The sequence below is a fragment of the Myodes glareolus genome, chromosome 10, assembly GCF_982192425.1.
Source record: "Myodes glareolus chromosome 10, mMyoGla1.1, whole genome shotgun sequence".
In the NCBI taxonomy this organism is placed as follows: Eukaryota; Metazoa; Chordata; class Mammalia; order Rodentia; family Cricetidae; genus Myodes; species Myodes glareolus.
In genome coordinates, this window is record NC_142035.1 from 27,998,895 (window position 1) to 28,019,192 (window position 20,298).

General features: G+C 45.1%; 1 protein-coding gene across 3 annotated transcripts in view; it reads left to right on the top strand.

Moving 5' to 3' along the window:
* The window catches only part of Abhd12 (abhydrolase domain containing 12, lysophospholipase), a 71,862-nt gene that overhangs the window by 45,216 nt on the left and 6,348 nt on the right, over window positions 1-20,298 (top strand). For 2 of the 3 annotated variants that reach the window (XM_087911128.1, XM_087911129.1), the window contains 7 exons: window positions 2,409-2,533; window positions 9,546-9,651; window positions 12,011-12,130; window positions 14,920-14,950; window positions 16,411-16,456; window positions 19,216-19,345; window positions 20,118-20,155. In XM_087911128.1, coding sequence (XP_087767254.1) covers window positions 2,409-2,533; window positions 9,546-9,651; window positions 12,011-12,130; window positions 14,920-14,950; window positions 16,411-16,456; window positions 19,216-19,345; window positions 20,118-20,155 — 596 coding nt within the window. Of the gene's footprint in view, window positions 1-2,007; window positions 2,117-2,408; window positions 2,534-9,545; window positions 9,652-12,010; window positions 12,131-14,919; window positions 14,951-16,410; window positions 16,457-19,215; window positions 19,346-20,117; window positions 20,156-20,298 lie in introns of those variants that run through there. The other variant, XM_087911130.1, reaches the window with a different exon arrangement.

Genomic DNA, 20,298 nt, shown 5'->3' on the forward strand with positions numbered 1-20,298 from the left:
AGGTAAAGGAATTCTCAGTGTTATGGTTTATGGCTGTAATCCTCTAATCCTCACACCCGGGATGTTGAAGAAACTACTGTTTTTTTCCTGAGACAGGATTTCTCTGTGTATGAAACTCACTCTGTAGACCAGACTGGCCTCAAACTCACAGAGATCCGCCTGCCTCTGCCTCCTGAGTGCTGGCAAGGCGTCATCACTGCCTTGCCAAAAGTACATTAGTTTACACATCAATAGTTATAAACTCGGGTTGGACATTGGTGGCAACTTGAAGGAGTTAGTTTTCTCCTTCCTTCTACGGGGCCCAGGTCTTTAAGCATGGCAGCAACCACCTTCACCCCTAAACCAGTTCACTGGCTCCATGCTCTCACAACTTTCTTAAAGCTGGACTGCTGAGCAAGGTGGCTCCTCCTATCTGTTGCTTTCAAGGTTACCAATACCACATGAGGTACAGCATCTAGAAACTTCCATTGTATTTATTTTACTTAGACAGGAAAGGGCCAAATTTCAGGTCAGTGTTATGAAAGTCAGTGACCTCACTGGGCCTCTGCAGGAGCTTGGGGACACAGGAGCCTGCAGTGCACCTGGGGATCTGCTGTACCACAGCTATCCCATTCGGCATCTCTCACAGTGTCAGTGTAAGCCTTGCTGGAGCCAATTGCTTACTTCTGGGCTATTTCTAAACAGCACATGTAACAGCAGAGATGAACCTCGAAGCACTGTGCCAAGTTAGTAAGACAGCCACTTATTGAATGCCTAGAAAAGACAAAACTGGAGGACAGAAAAATAGAATAGTGATGCTGGGGGCTTAGGTCAGAGAGAGACTGACCGAGTGGTACAAGGGACTTTGAAGCAAGGAAAATATTCTTCACCGTGTCCCTCCCACAGTCTCTCACTCATCTTTTATTCTGCTGGAAAGAATAAACCCAAGGAGATAGAAAGCATATCCACACAAAGACTCATCCATAGTGTTCTCAAACTGAAACTATATCAGTGCTCACCAGCTGGTAAATGGACAGACAAACCCGTGTTATCCTCAGACTAAAACATGAGGCAAAGCCATGGAGAAAATCACTGCTACATGCAAACATCTAGAAGTTACTCATCCTTATGTACTATTTTAGAGTGATGCTTTCCTCACATAGTAAAACCAATAACTATATCTTCTTTGTTTTAAAACAGTTTACCTTTCTGGTATTGGGATTAGACCCAGGGCTTCATGCATGCTCTATTACTGGGCCCTTTTTTCTTTATGCTTTGAAACAGCTCACATTAGATTGAATTATCTACTCTTTATAATGTTAAAAGAACTTACCAGTAAGAAGCTAAAACCAAACAAAAGATGTGATGAGGGTGGGGAACAAAGTCTCCCTGTGCAGCATAGACTGGCCTTGAACTCAGCAGTCCTCTCTGGTGTGAGTGGTGCTGGAACTCAGGATCTATATGAGCTAGTCAGGTCCTCTAGGACAGCTCTGTTTTAGCTTCTTGGTTTTAACTCCTTGGATGAGAGCAATAAATATAAATACATGTGCCTTGGGGTCCTTGTTTTTTTTATTTTTTTTTAAGTAGACATAATTTAAGACTACAAGTTTGAAAAGTTTAGAGACACCTTTTAAAGGGGATCGAGAAGAGACTGAGGGCCTCTCGGTACTGCTCAAGTATCAGAAGTGTTGTGGGCTGGAGAGATGGCTCAGTGGTTAAGAGCACTAACTGCTCTTCCAGAGGACCCAGGTTCAATTCCCAGCACCCAGACCTAACAGCTGTCTGTAACTCCAGTTCCAGGGGATCTGATACCTTCACACCAATGTACATAAAATAAAGTTAAATAAATTAAATAAATACATTTAGAATTGTTGAGAACAGAGGTCCTGACCCTGCCTGAAAGGGATTCTGTGGGATGGGTGCAAGGGCTGGTCTCATTTTCAGCCTCTGCAGTCTCCAGGACCTGGTTGGGCAGGTTCTGCTGATGTCCTGGGTGGAGGGACTTCCTGCTTCCCACGAGCAGCTAATGAGTAACTCAGCACTGAGCTGGCTCAGAGCAGGTTAGTGCAGTGAGGCTTCAAGGCCCAAAGAAGCCAGACACTGCCAGGATGAGGTGGAAGCGGGGCTCTGATATCAGGTGGGATGCTTTCTAAGGGCCTTTTGTCTCTGCTCAGTTCTTACCCAAGGGCCAGTACAACAAATCAACAGGACTGCCTTTGACTCTTAAGAAATAAAACATACCCTCTAGTATAGTTGAAAACTCAAAGACTGTATCAGTTAATTAACAAAAGCAGATGGCAGGTCACTTTTATCAGTGTCCTCTGTGTGGAAAGATGCCTGTGGCACTTGTTTAGAGATCTGAGATGCTATTACTAAGCCGGCAGAATTGTACCTACTGCCTTTTGACCCATATTGCTTCTGTCTCATAGACGAAAGAGCCTGTGGTTCCGACTGAGGAAGATAATTCTCTGTGTTCTGGGGTTCTACATTGCCATTCCGTTTCTTGTCAAACTGTGTCCTGGGATACAGGCCAAACTGATTTTCTTGAATTTTGGTAAGTCCTTTGTATTATACTTAGAGTTTATTTTCACTGTGGTAGCTGACTTTAAGAGATGTCTTTTTATTTTAATTGAGATTGAACTTACATGTAGTATGATGTATAGATTTTAAGTGTACGGTTTGGTGGGAAGTAGAGCCACCACCCAGACTCAGGATTGTATGGGTCTGTGACCTGGGAAGTTCCTGCACTTTTTGTCCAGTTGAGAGACATGGCGACGGTGGCATTACCATCCAGTGCTGCATTTGGGTCTCTAGGTGACAGTACTGCATTGGAGGTGATTATCTCTCTTGAGCCAAAGTAGATAAAAACGTTGACAGCATGAACAGCTGTCTGAATATGTCATGTTAGAGACAGGCTGTCACTTGTATAGTGCAGGTTAATTGAAACCATGAAAAGAACAGTATCTTTAAAAATAATAATGATGAAGCTTCTTTTAATTTTTATTATTGATCTTTCTTTTTTCTTTTCTTTTTTTCTTTTTTTGTCTTTGTTTTGTTTTTCAAGACAGGTTTTCTCTGTAGCTTTGGAACCTGTCCTGGAACTAGCTCTTGTAGATCAGACTAGTCTCGAAATCACAGAGATCTGCCTGCCCCTGCCTTCTAAATGCTGGGATTAAAGGCGTGCACCACCACCACTTTGCCTTTTTTGTTTGTTTGTTTGTTTGTTTGTTTGTTTGTTTTGAGACAGGGTTTCTCTGTAGCATTGGAGCCTGTCCTGGAACTTGCTTTGTAGACCAGGCTGGCCTCAAACTCACAGAAATCTGTTCATCTCTGCCTCCTGAATGCTGGGATTAAAAGTGTGTGCCATCGCTACCCAACTGGTCTTTTTCTTTAAAAACAAACAAACAAAAAATCTGTTTTGTTTTTCATAAAAAGAAAAAGAAACTGACACATTTTGATTTTTGTGGAATTGTATGCTGTTTACAAAATGTTTTGGGACCTTGAGTTAACATGGACTCTGTGTAGTTCCAAAGCTGTTTGGGGTAGAAGAGGAAAGGAAAGTGAGGAAGTATTGTGCTATAAGGCAGGAAGCTGAGGGCTCTAGGTGTGTTCCCTAGAAACAGTCCTTTCAGAAATATTATTTTGTACCCAAAATGAGGCAAAGGAGGGTGTGAAGCATTAACTCTGGCAGTGAAAATGACTATGGTCAATGTTAGAATGGGATGAGGTGGACTCCTCACCAGATCTTTGGCAAGGTTGGCTTACAGAGTGAGCTCTGGGTCCTTGTGTCTTTGGGAGCTTGAGACTCAGAACTGGCTTGATGCTGTGAGACAGCAGGTGAGCTTTGGGCAGGTAGAGGGACTGTGAGGGTCCAGTCTATGTGAGAGTGTAGCCCAGGACATGATAGAGCCAAGGATGCAGGGCAGATTGGAAGGCATGTCTCAGCCTTTAAACCCCCCGTAGTAATAGAAATCTAGGTTCTGTAAGGTCTGGCTTTATAAATTTTGAATGTTCAGTCTGTAATAGACTTAACTGTAGAAAGATACTAACAAAGAATTTATATTTTTTTAATCAGTAAGAGAAACAGAAATATGTGTGTTGTTTATTAAGAGATATTTTAGTTTTTCAAGTGGAAGGTACTCAAACTTCTAGGAATTTATGATCTCTAAGTTAGGTAACTTGTAAGTAATAAACTTAAGAAGAAACAAAATTATTAGGAAAAGTGAGGCAGTGTTGTTTTTCTGAGTTAGTTTTCTTGAAGGCACAGAAAAGATGGTGGGTTTGCAAACACAAAGACACAAGAGCTGTAAATTTATTGGTGTAACCATTAGAACTGACCCATACAGTCTAGGGCTCTGTGTTCTCTGCTGTTTGGCACACAGTCCGGTGCCAGCAAAGATCTGGATTGGACTTTTTCTGCACTTTGCTTTAGGAATAGCCCACAGTTTTGCAGTGCTGGTTTTCTGAAGAGATAGAAACTGTTGCCACGAGCTCAGAACTCTGGGTTCTCAGTCTGACCATGTGTCCAGAGAGGAGGTTGTGTAATGACTGCTGCCCAGGCTGATGCTCCCCACTAACATTTTTGTTCCACTGCTCACTGCTTGGGGGCAGAGGGCCTGGGGCAGATTTGATTTTGCTGATTTTTGTTTGCTGATTTTGGAGTAGTGGGATTTAAATCCAAGACCTCACATGCACTATACCAGTGAGTCCTTCCTTGGGCAGTGATGCTAAAGGGATAATAGGACAAAAATCTATCTCTGGGTTGCTGAATTTTGTTTGTTTTGCTTTGCTTTTTAAGTTACTCAAGGGTTTGGGGAGGTGGGTCAGTGGATAAAGCGCTTGGTGCTTAAGAATAAGGATCTGAGTTTGGATCCCCAGCACCCACATAAAAACTGAGTATGAGGACACATGTCTGTAGCCCTGGTGCTGGGTGGTGGAGACAGACTGATCCTGGGCCTTACTGACTAATCAGCCTAGCGGAAATGGGTGAGTTCCAGGTGTAGTGAGGGTCTGTTTAAACAACTAAGGCAGAGGCTAGGCATGGTAGTGCATGCCTTTTACCCCAGCACGTGGAAGGCAGAGCCAGATGGATCTCTGTAATTTCAAAGCTAATTTGGTCTATTTAATGAATTCCAGGCCAGCCAGATAGTGAGATACTCTCAAAAATGATTAAGAAAGATATCCTGACATTAATCTCCAGCTTCTGCTTAAGTAAGCATAGTCCCCCGCCTCCATACACACACTCTAAAAAAATTATTATAAAAGAATTTTTGAGTTACTCAAGGGTCAGAGAAAGGCTCATCATATAAAGCTTTGCTGTATGCCAGCCTGAAACTCACATAAAGGTGGAAGGAGGAGAGATCTAACTCTACAAAGCTGTCTTTTGACCTTCATGCCTGTGCCCTAGCACACACATATGCCTCCCACTACAAAGAAAAATAATAATTTTTTAAATTTCTCAAGAATTTGGCACTGATGGGTGTCATTTTAGGGTGGTGGTTAGCCATCACCACAGCCTTTTCCGCAGCAGTGCTGGCCTGGCCCTCTTTGCCGTGCTTTCATTGTGAGGCCTGCTCTCCTGGGAGGAAAGGGCAAATGGCTCAGGGCTTGCTGGTTTTCTAGTTATAGTGTGGACGATTTTAATTGCTTGTGCCTGTCTCCCCTTTCGGCTAAAGCATTAGAGGCTTTGAGACTGGAGTTTTACCTCAAACTGGGAAGGTCTATGCATGTAGAAGTTCTTGTCTCTTCCAGATGGGAGTCAGGACTTGTTGTTGTCCATCCTGACAATCTTTAGGGCTCACAGCATGGTTAATAGAGTCATTAGTGTATAGCAAATTTCTCTTAAATTTGCAGTCAGATAAATAAGCAGGACTGACTTGTGAGTCTCAGGTTACCAGTGGGCATCTGGTTTGGATCTTTACTATGCTGCAGAAAAGAATTTCAGCATGAGCCAGAGTGAAGCAAGTATATGAGTTATCTGTGTTTAGACGGAAAATCATTGAATTAGTACCTTTTCTATTACTACGATAAAACACTGACCAGAAGCCACTTATGGAAGAAAGTTTGTTTTAGCTTATGGTTCCAGAGGGGTAAGAGTTCATCACAGTAAGGATACATAGCAGCAAGCAGCAGAAAGCCGAGAGAGAACCGGAAGTGTGCTGAAGCTATGAACTCTCAAACCACACCCCCAGTGATCTAATTTATCCCCCCCACACACACCCCATTCCAACAGTGCCACCAACTGGGGACCAAGTCTTCAAATAGTTGAACTTACAGTGGACATTTGTCATTCAGATCACCGCAGTCATGTAGGAAAAAGAATAATGCATAATCCCAGACGTGGGCCTAGGCTTCTCAGGAGAGTCATGCTAAGAAGGTCAGTAAGGTGGCTCAGCAGGGAAAAGTGCACAAGTCTGATGACCTGTGTTTAGTCCCCAGGACACACAGTAGAATGAGTTGTCCTGACTGCCACATACATTTCATGGAACATGCACAAATGCCCGCATTCTCACACATAAGCATACATATACAACAGTAATTTTTTTTGAAGAAAGAAGCATACTTAAGTGTTTTTACAATGGCTGCATATAATCCTGTGACTTTCTAGGTTCCATTCGTCAAAGGATGTAACTTAAAACAAGGTTCAAAGACTAAGCAAAGCTCAAATGCAAAAAAAAAAGAGGCCTAAGTGAAAATATATGTGCCTTTTTACTTTTTCTTAAAGAATTTACCTTTGTGAATAAAATTGTAAAGTGGCTTTCTGATGTGCATTGTTTAGACTTAGTGACGAGATAGGGTCCTACGTAAGCACAGTTCACTTGCTGTTTTTAACATCCTGCCTGAGATGTCATATGGAGGTTCAGGAAGACACCTATCTCTGTGGGCAGTGTTGGCCCCATCAGTTATGTTGAATTTTGACTTCAGTGCCCCCATCAGCCACAGAGGCAAACTGGGTGTCAGTGAGAGGCTCTTCTTCCTGCTCTTATCCCTTTAATTTTTTTTCTCTTTTCAGGTTTTTTGTTTGTTTATTTTTGTTTTTCAAAACAAGGTTTCTCTGTGTTACAGTCCTAGCTGTCCTGGAACTCACTTTTGTAGACCAGGCTGGCCTCGAACTCACAGAGATCATCTGTCTCTGACTCCTGAGTGCTGGGATTAAAAGTGTGCGCCACCACTGCCTGGTTGATTCCCCCCACACATGCTTTTATCCCATCTTAATTTTACCTGCAAATGTGGCTGCAGCTTTCAAGTTCCAGTGTGGTAAGGTCATAGAGGGGAGCTTGGGATTGGCTTATACAGCACAGGAAGTACACTTCTTCCTAGTTGAAGCCCTCATGGGCCCCACTGTTACCAATGGAAAACTTAAGTAACAGGACAAAAAACCTGGCATTTCTGTTTTCCTTTCTGTGCTGCCATTGCCCTCAAGACAGGTTCTGTTCAGTCCTCATGCAGACCTGCTGATGTTCCGTGGAGCTGGTCTTCAGCCCCTGAAGAGTTCCAGCAGCTCTAGTGTCTAGCACCTTCAGGCCAGCCAGTAAAGGCCTGCTTCTCCCTTTGTTCAGAGAGCAACCAGTGCTGGCTCCATTCTACTTGTAAGCTGGAGCCCCATTAAAGCCTTGCATGCATTCCTTGCTTCGTTTCATTTCTATTGCTTCCATGCCAGACAACTTCCAAGTCTCCAGTAACACCACTGGCACGATAAAGTCTGAATGCTTTAGTATGACTGTCCATTTTCCTGACAGGTCTTCAGATTGGGTGCCTTAAGACAAAAATGCTGTCTCACAGTCTCAGTGTCCAAAAGTCTCAGATCAAAGTGTTGGCACCCTCTGAGGCGCCTGGGTAGAGTCCATCCTTTCTCCCCTTCTCCTTTTCCTGCCTCCCTTCATTCTGTACTAGGGATGGAACTCCAGGGCCTTGTGCATAGTGGGCAAGCACCCTATCACCTCCTGCCTGTTTCACCAGTTGCCAGTGGCCTGCAGTCTTTGTTATGGCTTGGCTTATAGAGACCTCAACCCGTCTACACACAATCTTTATGTGATCTCCCCTTTTAGAAGTATGTTAGAATGATGGTTAGAGGTTCCCTGGAAACCTCAGTTAAGCTTTGTTACTCTGAAAAGACCTGGTTTCTAAGTGAGGTCAGAGTCTTGGGTTCTAGGAGTTTGGGGGAAGATATTATTCAGCATTTAACAGAAACTTAAGAGGAGATCTAAAACTCCAGCCTGCTTCTTCAGGAAGATGTGGATTAGGAAGGTAATGATTTGAGGAATTCCTCTCCCAACATGACTTGGGGGAGATGCTCAGAGGGCTTTCTGGAGAAGGAGCACATGCATCCTGTGTCCTCATGAGTCCCATGGTTCATTTATTCAGCAAGTGTTCATTGAGGCCAAGAGGCATTTCAGGAAGTGAGTTAGACCTGCCAGATGATATGAGAAGTTAGTCTTGAAACTCCCCCTTCATCTTCCCCCCAAAAGCTGTGAATGGATTCCTTCTAGAACTCGTGATCACCCAGAAGTCAGGACCATCTGCTCTTTGTCGCTCCTCCCCCATGGCGAGGGTAAATTACACCTTGGGGCTTATATTTTTGGTTTATTCATTTAAGTTTTTCATATTTCCATTAAATTTTTCTTCAAAAGATGTTTGCCATTACAGTAAAGTACAGTGATATGTAAGGAAAAAAATATAAAAGTCCCCCTGCACACTCACACTTGGCATGTGTTTCTATGCAAACCCCTTCCCAGCCATACATGGTGTGGTCGCAGTTGTTGATGTCCTTAGCTTGTATCTGCAGTGACAGTAGGGCAGTGTCCCTCTTATCCGCCCTGTCGTGCACGTTTGCCATAGCGGATGTGTCCATGATCTCCCATAGTTTGGCATCCCAGTTTATCCAGTTGGGGCCCTACGGGGAGATGACTATACTATAAGACTCTGCATAGTAGCCTTGAGTTCACTGTGACTGTGGATGAGTTTTGGATTCATTCATTTTGATGTCTTTTCTGGGTTAAGTGATGTCGCAGAGACTTGCGAACTTCTGTGCCTCCTTCCCTCTTGTACCTGTCATCTTATCCATTGCCCCTTCCCAGTGTCCCCCAGCCACCCTGACCTCAGCCTTCAGCTGTGGCTTAGGTGAGCCCTTCTGCAGGATCCCCCCTGTGACTCCCCTATCTTGTGCCAGCTTATCTTGTTAAAGACCGTCCTTTCCCTTGCTTCCGTCTGCCCCTTGGACAACCCTTCCTGGTTTCAGGCTCCACTCAGGCTGTGCCCTTACTGCAATGTTTTCAAGCTGTATTTCAGGTTTTAGCTTTACCCCCTCCCTGAAGTGTGCCTCTCATGTGACAAAATCCTGATAGAAAAACATTTAGTGCCTTTTCAGAGTTTCTCTTATGCTGTGGGGATGGGGTTTGTACTTGTCAACGTGTGTGTCTCTGTGTATGTGGGGGGCGGGTAGTGGTTATGTATTGCAGTGGTGTGTGCTTAAGAGTGCATGTTAATACAAAGGTGAGCAGAAGTGTTTCTTTATGTGTGCCCATCCTCTCCCATTAACCCAGACTTCATCTCTTTGTCCCCTACAGTGAGGGTTCCCTATTTCATTGACTTGAAAAAACCACAGGATCAAGGTTTGAATCATACCTGCAATTACTACCTCCAGCCAGAGGATGATGTGACTATTGGAGTCTGGTAAGTGCCTACAGCCAAGCCTGCAGGGTAGAGGCACGAGCTTCTCTGGCCTCTTCAGGAAGCTATGAAGGCCCTGCTCAGTTTGGGTGGTCTGTGGACACCAGGCTCAGGGTTCTGATCAGCTTGGGTAATCTCCGGGACTCTGGGCTCGGGGTGCTGTCCTGCTCAGGTCAGGTGGTGTCCGGGACACCAGGCTTGTGGTGCTGGGCTTGTTTTTTCTTCATCTGTCCTTAAGACCAAGGGAAGTACTCAGCTAAATTTGATCTCAGTGGTGCAGAGTCAGATGGCACCAAACTCTCTCCTGAGGTCTTTGAAACAGCAGAGCTTTGTAACCACATTGTTTTTAGAGTCTTATTTCCAAGTTTTTTTTTTTTTAACCAAACAGTCTAGAGAAAAAAAGTAATGTAAGCACACAATCAGAAATATAGACTTGAGTGTACCTCTTCAGAAAAGTGAATGCCTACTGCCTGTAGTACTCCTCAGGAGCCGGTGGGAGGGATGTCTACTTTTCTCATAAATTTACACTGGACATAAGCCCTGTGACTTCTCTGTGGTTTCCTTGGAATATATTTTAGTGGCTTTTTGTGTAAGTGATGATCCCTAAACAACTGGGTCAAAATTGACCAGAGCTGCATCAGCGTTTCTTTTTTCTCTCAGAAGCAGCTCTGAATAACTGCCCCTTTATCTTAGCCGGGTCTGTTTCTCAGTTCCATAAAGTCTCTTTCTGCAGCCTTAGAGACCCACCATGTATGTGAGATGTTTGTAAATGAACCCAGTGAGCAGGCTGCCAGTGTGGATGGGGGACCTTCAGATGCTTCCATTGACAGTCTGTGGTAAAGAAGGGAGAACAAGAAGGGAGGCTCTTGTTCTCAGCAGAGGACACTGGGAGTTGAATCTTTTTGTCATTTTCTTTTTTTTTTATTATTTAATTGAGCAGTAGCTGACCCGTGTATGCTTTTGGGACTTTGAAGAATCTGACCTGCTTTGTCCAGAGCTGTGTGAGGGGAGACCAGAATCAAGGTTCTGTCCTGTGCAGGAGGAGTATAATGGTGTACTTAGGCAGAAAACATTGACAGCGCCTTTGTACATTGTTAAATTCCCACAAGAGTTAGAGTGACGGCCATGCAAATCTCGAGGTAGTGGACAGCTGCTGCTGCTGCTGCCTGTCCATCTAGACCATTCCATAACCTTGGGCTTTGAGAAGCAACAGACTCCACTTTCAACTGCCCTCACTACGTTTTCAGATTCCCCCATCAGCTTCTACAAAGGCCTGAGTGCAACCCAAGCACCATTCTTGGCTACCAGCTCAGTGTCAGCTGCCCTCTACTGACATGTTGGAGGCATGTACACTGGATCTCTGCCAAGAGATCTGAAGTGAGGTAGTCTGGCTTCTATCAGAAGAATATCAGCTCTAAACATCTAAAATAGGCTACCATCTTTCCCCCACTACTCCATCAATGCTATATATTGCCTGCGCTGGCTGAAAACTCCTAGAATCTAGCAGTCTTCTTGCTCAGCCAGCCTCTCAAGTATCTGGTATTGTGATTGTATGAGAGTAATAATTATAGTGGCTAGAAACACAAAAACATGATCCTCATGAATAAACAAGAGAGATGCATTAAAATGAGAAAATAGCCAGGCAGTGGTGGTGCACACCTTTAGTCTCAGCATTTGGGAGGCAGAGGAAGGCAGATCTCTGAGTTCAAGGACAGCCAGGCTACACAGGGAAACCCTATCTTGAAAAAACTGAGATAGAGAAGCTAGGGAAATATGGGGGCGGGGAAGATAGAAGTGGGCGAGAGAGAGAACAAACTTGGCTACTTGATTTTTTTAAAGATTTATGTCATTGGTATCTAGAATGAATTTGGCTAAGATTTTTAGAGGAAAAGTAGATATCAATTTAGACTCTCCCCAGTGATTATCAGTATTCATTTTGTCCTTTGTATTATCTCTGAAGGAGAATTTGGCCAAATAGAATAACAGTATCTAAGATCCTGGGTCAGCCTGGCTGATGATGAATTTGCCCATGTATTTGTGGCTCTAGAATGCAGGAAGGTTCTATCTAGGAAGTTCTAGTTAATGCAGGATATATTTCTCTCATCTCTAGGTAAAGGTCACCAAACAAGCTGTTTGACCAACAAGAGGTTCTTTTGCTCTCTCTAAGGCTATCAGCAGTGATCTTGCAGCTTACAGTTCTAGTTACTTATTTGAATGATGAGATAATATGCTACCCACCTGCTTGTCCACTTGTATATAGACAGGAGCTCTGCTGCTTTGTTTCCACAGACCTTCATATAAGTGCTACTGTCTATGCCAAAGGGGCATCTGACTTTGCGTCCTTCTCTACTTCTGTCTCTAGGCACACCATCCCCTCCATCTGGTGGAAAAATGCCCAAGGGAAGGACCAGATGTGGTATGAGGATGCTTTGGCTTCTAACCACCCCATCATTCTATACCTGCATGGGAATGCAGGCACCAGGTAAGCCCACATATGTGATGTGACCTCTGTGCAGCACCTGGCTCCTTCTTAGACTGGAAATGTTTTAACTTAGACTATCTGAAGTAGGCCTGTGGTCTACACAATCAGGTTTACTGACCCTGCTGCATGCAAGGGAAACTTTTTCAGAACAAAAGGAAGGTAAAGTTATTTTGGAGCTGGGAGAGTTTAAAGACATCCCAATGTGCTGAGGACCAATGGGTCTCTACCCAGAGGCCCCTGGGAGATAGTGCGGAGCATCAGACAACTTTGGAAGTTGAATTTGAATCAGGTGGAAGGGGAATGTGCCTCTGCCAGAGAGACTGAGCTTCTCTAGCCATAGTGTGTTCCTTCCTCCTGCTTTGAATCAAAGGGTACTGTGTCTGCTAGTGTGTGATTTAGGAAGCAGGGCTTTTCTTTAAGGAAGTGGTATCCATTCAAAGAAGGGGTGGTGATGACCCTTGTTTGTGGCCTCAGTACACCTTGAGGAAAATGCTGGCTGCCTTTCACCTTTATGTGTTTTTCATCCCTGGTCTGAAGAGTGACAAGCAAGTCTGTCTTACCAGTGAGAGAGCCCCAGGGTGTAGACTAGGGCTACACAGCTGTAGGAAGAGACACACCAGTTCTCCTCCTCCTTCTCCTCTTCCTCCTCCTCCTCCTCTTTTTCTTCCTCCTCCTTTTCTTCTTCTTTTCCCATCTCTAAAAGAGAAACAGTATTTAAAAGTGGACATAGGGGAAGCTGAAGGCTGAGCATGCATGGGCATGTCCTGGACTGCCTGAGTGGGTGAGCTATCTGCTAGAAGTCTTGACACAAGCAATGGCAGTGTGTCCTAATGGGCTGTTGAAAAATCTGGATTTGCTCTCCCACCTAAAAAGCTCATGTGTTTTTTACACCACAGCATGCTGTTCAAAAGGGGTAGAGGAGGTGGGGAGGTACATTTTTCTAAGGAAAGCATTGTTTGAAAATTCTAGGGTCCCTTTTTCTATGCTTCTTTGGGTTGCCTGTGAGAGTCTAAAGGAGCCAGAAGGGAGGCAGGCCCTTTACCAGCAGGGCAGTGTGAGGGTAGCTGCGGGGTAAACTTTTATAGGTAGAAACAGCAAGAAGAACAATGTATGGGTCTTTCTGGGAGTGGGGGGCAGTCCTGGGTAGTTATGTGCTATGCAGCAATGCAGAGGGCATTGTCGAAAGAACCCAGAAGCACAGCCCACGAGGTTGGTCTCTGTGCCAAGAGCAGAATGTTTGGCTACTGACTCACCCATGCTCTGCACAGTTTACAATCTGCTTTGTTGGGGACAAGCTGCAATAGGTTTCTCTTCTGCTTTTTAAAGACCAAGGAGCTATAAACAGCTCTTGTTGCATACTTCCATAAATGAAAAAAATATAGTTGGCTGTGACACATGTTTCTGGTAGTCATGTGTTAAATGAAAAGGACAAAGCTTTTCTGTAACTGTGTCTGAAAGAAATATGGTGACATTCAATGATTCACTGTGCCTTCCTACTCCCAGAGACTGCCTATAGTGTGTGCACTCTGTCTAGTTCTTCCTACACCCTCATTTCTCAAGGCTTTGGCTCTCCTACTGAGAATCCTCTCTAGCTACCCCTCCCTCCCCAAGCAGGGTCCCTTCAGTCTCAACAATCATAGCATTGAAGTCTCCCAAAGGTGTAACTTTCTGAGCTCTCAGTCCCACTTTCTTTTTTCAGTCAGTGGAGGGAATTTGAGGGTTTTAGGAAAGCTATCTTCCAAAGATAACTAAAAACATCTGGCAGGATTTCCTTCTGGTCTTGAACACATTTCTTTTCATTTTTGTGCTGCAGCATATTGGTTTCTCTCCTCTAACTCATTCGTGTGTCCCTGCAATGGCATTCTCACTCACCATATACCTGAAATGGCCTCAGTGCTCATTATAGAAGAAAAATAGGTTTGAAGGATGAAGAAAGGAATAAGAAATGCTTGATAGGACTTTTGTCTGCTAGGGAACTAGCCATTCCATACACTATGATGAGAGGCAAGGGCCTCCTGATGAAGGGCCAGCAGCTGGTCCAGGGCTCACTCACCTGTGTCTAGGTATATGCCATATGTGTGTATGGCACATGTATGTGCAGAGATAACAGTGTAGCCTGATGAAGCAACAGGCAGAAAGGAGCTCCCATGGTTGGGGGGTCTAGATGTTAGAAATGAGGGTTGAAATAGGAACATGGTAAAGTTGAAAAAGGTACATGGACAGATTCCTTGGGACACAAGTTCCATACACATAGGTAGCCCTTACCCTAGGAAGCTGGGGAGGGCTGAGTGGCACAGGCAGGCAGGGTGTTTTCTTGAATCTGGGCCGTAAGTGTGCATCCCTACTGAAAAATTAAAGTACACACGAGAATTAAGAAATATTGCTAAGATGTTGGAGAGAAGTTTGATACCACTTAGGGGGATTCAAAGAGTCATGTGTCTACTACAGATCCTTCTTTGAAATGGTGTTTGGAATCTCAGATTTAAAATTTAAAAAAAATATATATGTATGTGTGTCTGCATGAGTTTATGTGCACTATGTAAATGCAGGTGCCCACTGTTGGCAGATGGCAGAGGGTATCCGATCCCTTGGAACTGTAGTTACAAACAGTTGTAAGCTGCCTCATGTGGGTATTGGGAACAACCGAGGTCCTCTGCAAGAGCAGTGAGCATTCTTTACTACTGAACCATCTCTGTAGCTCTGACATCCAGACTCTTGAGGGCCATCTGTGCCTTACCTTGAACAGGGGCACTAACACCACTTCTGTTTCCTTCCCTTTCATGCTGCAGAGGAGGCGACCACCGTGTGGAGCTGTACAAAGTGAGTGTCAATGGCCCAAAGGAGCAGTGCTGTTAGCTATAGGATGCTGGAATAGAAGGGGTCGCTTGAACTAGCCACTCTGAAAAGTCACCATTCATGGACTTGCCGAAGGTGATGCCTGGCCAGTTCTCCCATGGTTCTTCCATTGTGCTGCTTCTGGGGTGGGTTCCAGAACCAATGAATACATGCGTTTGCTAATGAGGTAAAAAGCATTTGCCATTGTTTTTCATGATGTGTTTCTCAAACACAGAAATGCTGTGGGAGCTTATTGCAGGATCACTCCTGGGGTGTAGGGAGTATAAAGGCAGGTGGGATTTGAGCCAAGTTCCAGACAGGCTTGATAGTGGCCCCTACAAGTAAATGTTCATGCCTTAGGCATGACATAGAATTCCTTTCATTTTTATAGTTTTGTGTTTTATTTGTATGCATATGCATGCATGCGTGCACACTCCACAGTTCAAATCAGAGGAAGTCAGAGGACAGCTTGGGAGAGTTGTTTCTTTCCTGTGAGTCCTGGGTATCAAACTCAAATTATTGAGCTCTGCAGCAGGTGTCTTTACCCATTGAGCCATTCCACCAGCCCTGTGGTTTTGTTCTTGATCTTGGGTCTTGGAATCTTGGTACAGCATGGTTGACCCACCATACATGCCCTCCTCTCCTTAGAGAGCTGTTTGTATCTAATAGGGCAGAAGAGAATGTACACAGATATGTGGGCCTATTTTGATCTGGGTAGTGGGAAGTTTTTATTCCCTTGAGTCAGTTGGATCAAGGCAGGAAAGGTAAGTGACTGAGAAGTTAGCAGTTTCCTTGATGTTTCTGTAGTAGAATCTCCTTGTCCAGGCCCACAAGGCTTTGAGTGCAGGCTAGGAAAGGGCAGGCGTCACCATGCTGCCTGGGACAGTGCCATGTCTCCCTGAAGGTGGAATGCTAAGTGACTCGAGGTGAAGTGGTAATGTGGAGTCTCTCATTGTTCTAGGCATACCCTAGCCAGTGTATTGGACACTGCACTTGAGCAATGATCTTAATAAGAATGGATGACAACTAGTTAATCTGTAGGAATTTTAAAAAATAATAGAGAAATTCGCCAAAATCAGAGAAATACTAGGTTGCAGTGAGGATCCTCAAACAAAGTCTCTGAGGTCCACCAACATGCCGACTGCCTCAGGCCTGCTGACAGTATCTGAGAGTTGTCTGTTGCCCTGTATTGCAAAACATCCTGGGAACTGTAGGAGCTGGCCACTTGGTCTAAGCAGCAGCAGAAAAGGCATCCTACCTATGTTGCTCAACCAGAGGAAGTTCTGCATTCTACAGCAACAGGTCCAGGCAAGAGCTATATGTCAGCAGTCTGTTAAGTTCCCACTGTGTGTCAGACTCAGGACAGAACTCTGGATGGGGTTAGCAGGAAGCAACCTGATCAGTCCAAGTCAGGTAGCCAATGATGGATGTCTTCCACTTCACAGGTGCTGAGTTCCCTTGGTTACCATGTGGTCACCTTCGATTACAGAGGTGAGGTTCTTTTTTAATGTATTCCTCAAAAAAAAACAAAACAAACAGAAGAATGTATCCAGGCATGCCCTCACTTCTGATTATATATGATGGACAGACTTGAGAGAGAGCTTGGAAGCCAGGCAGGCAACTTGTTTGTGTAATGCTGGGCCTGTAGGGCTGTGCTGTCAGTGGGTGGAAGGGTAGTAGGCATCCTGCTGTAGCTTCTGGGGCCTGACTTTACTGTCGGTGTCCTGGTAGTAGCATTTACATACAGAAAATACTGTCTTTTCTCCTTATCGGACTCGGGATTTCCCTGCAGCTGGACATTAGACACTAGCTTAGTGTCAGAGCTAGTCTTGGTGAAAGGATGAACACTGGAAAACGATTCACTGAGAACAGACAGATTCCTCTGTCTTGATGGCCTTGTTTCTTTTTGTATTTTAGTCAGAGCTGCCACTGGGCAGACTGAGAATCCAGCTTGGTGTGTATTACAAGCATTCTGATTAATGAGCAGCAGAAATACTTTTTTTTTTTTTTAACAGTGAGCAGCTGTTTTAAAGGACTATTACTCCACAGGGTCTCTACTTGGAGAGCTCAAGGGACAAAGGCTGCTTAGCTAGCTTGTTTACTCTTCTGGAGGAGGGTAGTTAGTTACTCAGATGTCCTCTGGCTAAGGGACTGGAAAGGGGTGGAAGCCACTGCCACCTGCAAGTGGGATTTATGTTAGTTTTCTTGTGTTGATGTAACAAATTACTACAAGCAGCATATCTTAAAACAAGACAAATTTATTATCTTGTAGTTATGGAGATCAGAAATCTTAAATCTTTAGCCCCTGTGATAGAATTAAAGTGTCTGTGGGCTTTGTTCTTCAGTGACCTCTGGAGAGGCCCCATCCCTTCCTTGCCTTTCCTAGCTGCAGAGGCCAGTGCTGCAGGAGCAGTTCCGCTCCTTCAGCCAATAGCCTTTAAGATACCAGCCCAAAGCAGACCCTCATGTTACAGGCCAGTACACTCTTTGGCTCATGGCTATCTGAACCTTTGCATTTGACCTCTCTTTCTGTTATTAAAATATTTATGAATAATTGGGCTTTCCTAGATGATCCAGTATCACCCTATTTCAAGGTTGGCCTGTTGTCATTTCCATCATGTCTGGGATCCCATGGCAGGCAGCATTCAGACAAAATGCTTAGTCACTCTAGGTGCTAGCATTCCTGGGGTTCCACAGCTGCGCATGCACCATCAGCATTCAGACAAATTGCCTAGTCACCCCAGGGCCTTATGCCCTTCATAATCTATGTGCATGTGCAGCATAATCTATACATATGTGTGCTGTGACTACATAAGCCCCTGTACGCATGCACTGAGATACCTTTAAAAAGCGGACATGCCTACCCATGCTCTCTTTCGCCATGTTTCTTTCTGTGCACAGGTCTGTGCACCCTCCCCCCTTTCCTTCCTCTTTATTTTAATAAAAACTCTTAAAGTGGGTTTTGTTGTACATCATGTGGCCCATTCTCACACATGATAATGTCACAGCCCACTAGTGGCTTTCTTTTTGCAGTTTAACTCCTGGCATGAGGGTCATGTGTTTACAAATTCTGTTACGATGTGGGCTTCTCCAGGAGTCACTGTTCTGCTGACTACAGTTGATAGCTTTTGATAAAGAATGTTCCATCAGGATGAATGTTCTGAGCCAGGCAGTGGTGCCACACACCTTCAATCCCAGCACTTGGCAGATCTTGAGTTCAAGGCCTCCTGGTCTATAGAGGGAATTCCAGGACAGCAACAATTCCAGACAGAGAAACCCTGTCTCAAAACAAAACAAAACAAGGATGAATGTTCTGGGCTCAGACAAAATTTACTGAAGAGCTGAAAAGCCCTGCTCCTTTTCTTGTCTTCTTCCTTCTCCATGCTGTACAGGTTTTTAGAAACATTCTTTCTCATGTGTGCTGAGACGCTAGGAAAAGAACACCTCCTTCCTTCTGTGTTCTCTTAAGATGTCCCAGCGTCTCTTTCCAGGCTGCCTGTCTGTGTGGTGTGGGACTACTCCGGTCTGTCGGACTCTGCTCCTATTTTCTGTTACTCTGTCTCTCTATTCTTGTCTCCCAAATGATATCCTAAGCTTTTACTCAAGTCCCTCCTCAGTTCTTCTTCCTGGGGTTGGGAGACTGATGTGATAATTGTGGGGTTTGCTCGCACAGCAGAATGCATTCCTGAGCCCTGTGATGTATACAGATCATGTGATGATGACTCAGTGCTGAGCTACTAGAAAGGCAGTTGTGCTTGATCTTTGCTGGAGACTGAGGTCAGAGTTGCCTGGCGGGGGACTCTCTCCAACCTCCCTGCCTCCCTGCAGTTCCACCACTTCCTCCTCTCTGACCTGGTCCTTCTGTGGGCCCTGGGCAGCCTGGGCTCTCTTAGGGGCACTGCCTTTGTCCTGGTCATCATGAGCTTCAGTGCTGGCCTGTCAATAAGAGTAGAGGAAGAACTAGCCTGTTGGCAGGCACTAGCAAGGCATGTGTTTGAGGTTCTGGTGTGTGCTTTGCTGCCTTTCTTCTGTTGGTTACCAGTCTGATGTGCATGTAGAGCGACAGGGACCTCTGGTGTGTCAGCCAGCAGAAGTAGGAGAGGTACATTTCAGGCCCCCCTGCCTGTCTCCCTGCCACCAAAGCTGGAGTGGAAATGAGGGCACAGATGTGGGACTGCAGATGCTTACATGGCAGCTTCTCTTGTGGCTGCTTCCGTTCACAGGCTGCCTTTGACATTCTTCTTTCTCAGGTTGGGGTGACTCAGTGGGAACACCATCGGAGCGAGGCATGACATATGATGCACTCCATGTTTTTGACTGGATCAAAGCAAGAAGTGGTGACAACCCTGTGTATATTTGGGGCCATTCACTGGGCACTGGGTAAGCACTCTCAGGCAGGAGGAAGACTTGGTGAAGGCAGGAATAATTTGTGACTTCTGAAGCAGCCCAATGCCTCTGAGCCTATAGCATCATTCATTCTTACAGTCTTGGTTCCTGGCCCTGTGGTAGAGGGTAAGGGAGTGAAGCATCATGAGGGACTAAGGAGAGACTGGATTTCTATAGCTATTCCTCAATTCAGAAGTGCCTTAGAACCAATATGGGCAGTGGAGATGGCAGCCAGTGTTGCTGGGAGCTCTTGTCACCCAGAGCTTCTTCAGAATGTCCATAGAACACCTAGACGGTGTCAGGTATGAATTAGTGGATTCTGCTCAGCAAGGTCCCAGGTGTTCTTAGAAGAGCCTTGGTCCTCAGCCTTCCTGATACCTTTCCCTGCAGGCACACTGGAGGGAGAATATGCCATGGAAGGATACTGGCCATCTTTGTGGCAGTCTGCATAGTATCTGCCAAGTGTTATCCTAAGACAACAGAAAGTCACATGACAGTAGCACTTGTCACCCACCAGGGTGCCAGCTGAAGGGAGGGGGCAGGGAAACCTGTGGGAGACTTCCTGGAGAGAGATCACATGCTTGAGGACAGGAGGGTGGCTGTTGTCACCTTTTAAGGGTCAACTGATGACTCACCTTGTTTCTCCCACTTACCCTGAGCCCCCAACTTAGCTTCAGGTTGTTTCTCTGGGCGCTTCCCAGGATCTGTGCCATCTTATTTAAAAGCATTTTCATTATAATTCAGCTGAACTCTTTTTTCTTTCCAGAGTGGCAACGAATCTGGTACGGCGCCTCTGTGAGAGAGGTGAGAGAGCCAGGCACCGTGGCTGGGCACCTTGTACATGTTAATGGTCCAGCCTCTGCTACACATTCTTGCCAAGCAAGTTCTAACTGGCAGGCAGCACAGTGATGGCATGAGCTGACCATCGAGGGTGGGGCTCCAGGTGT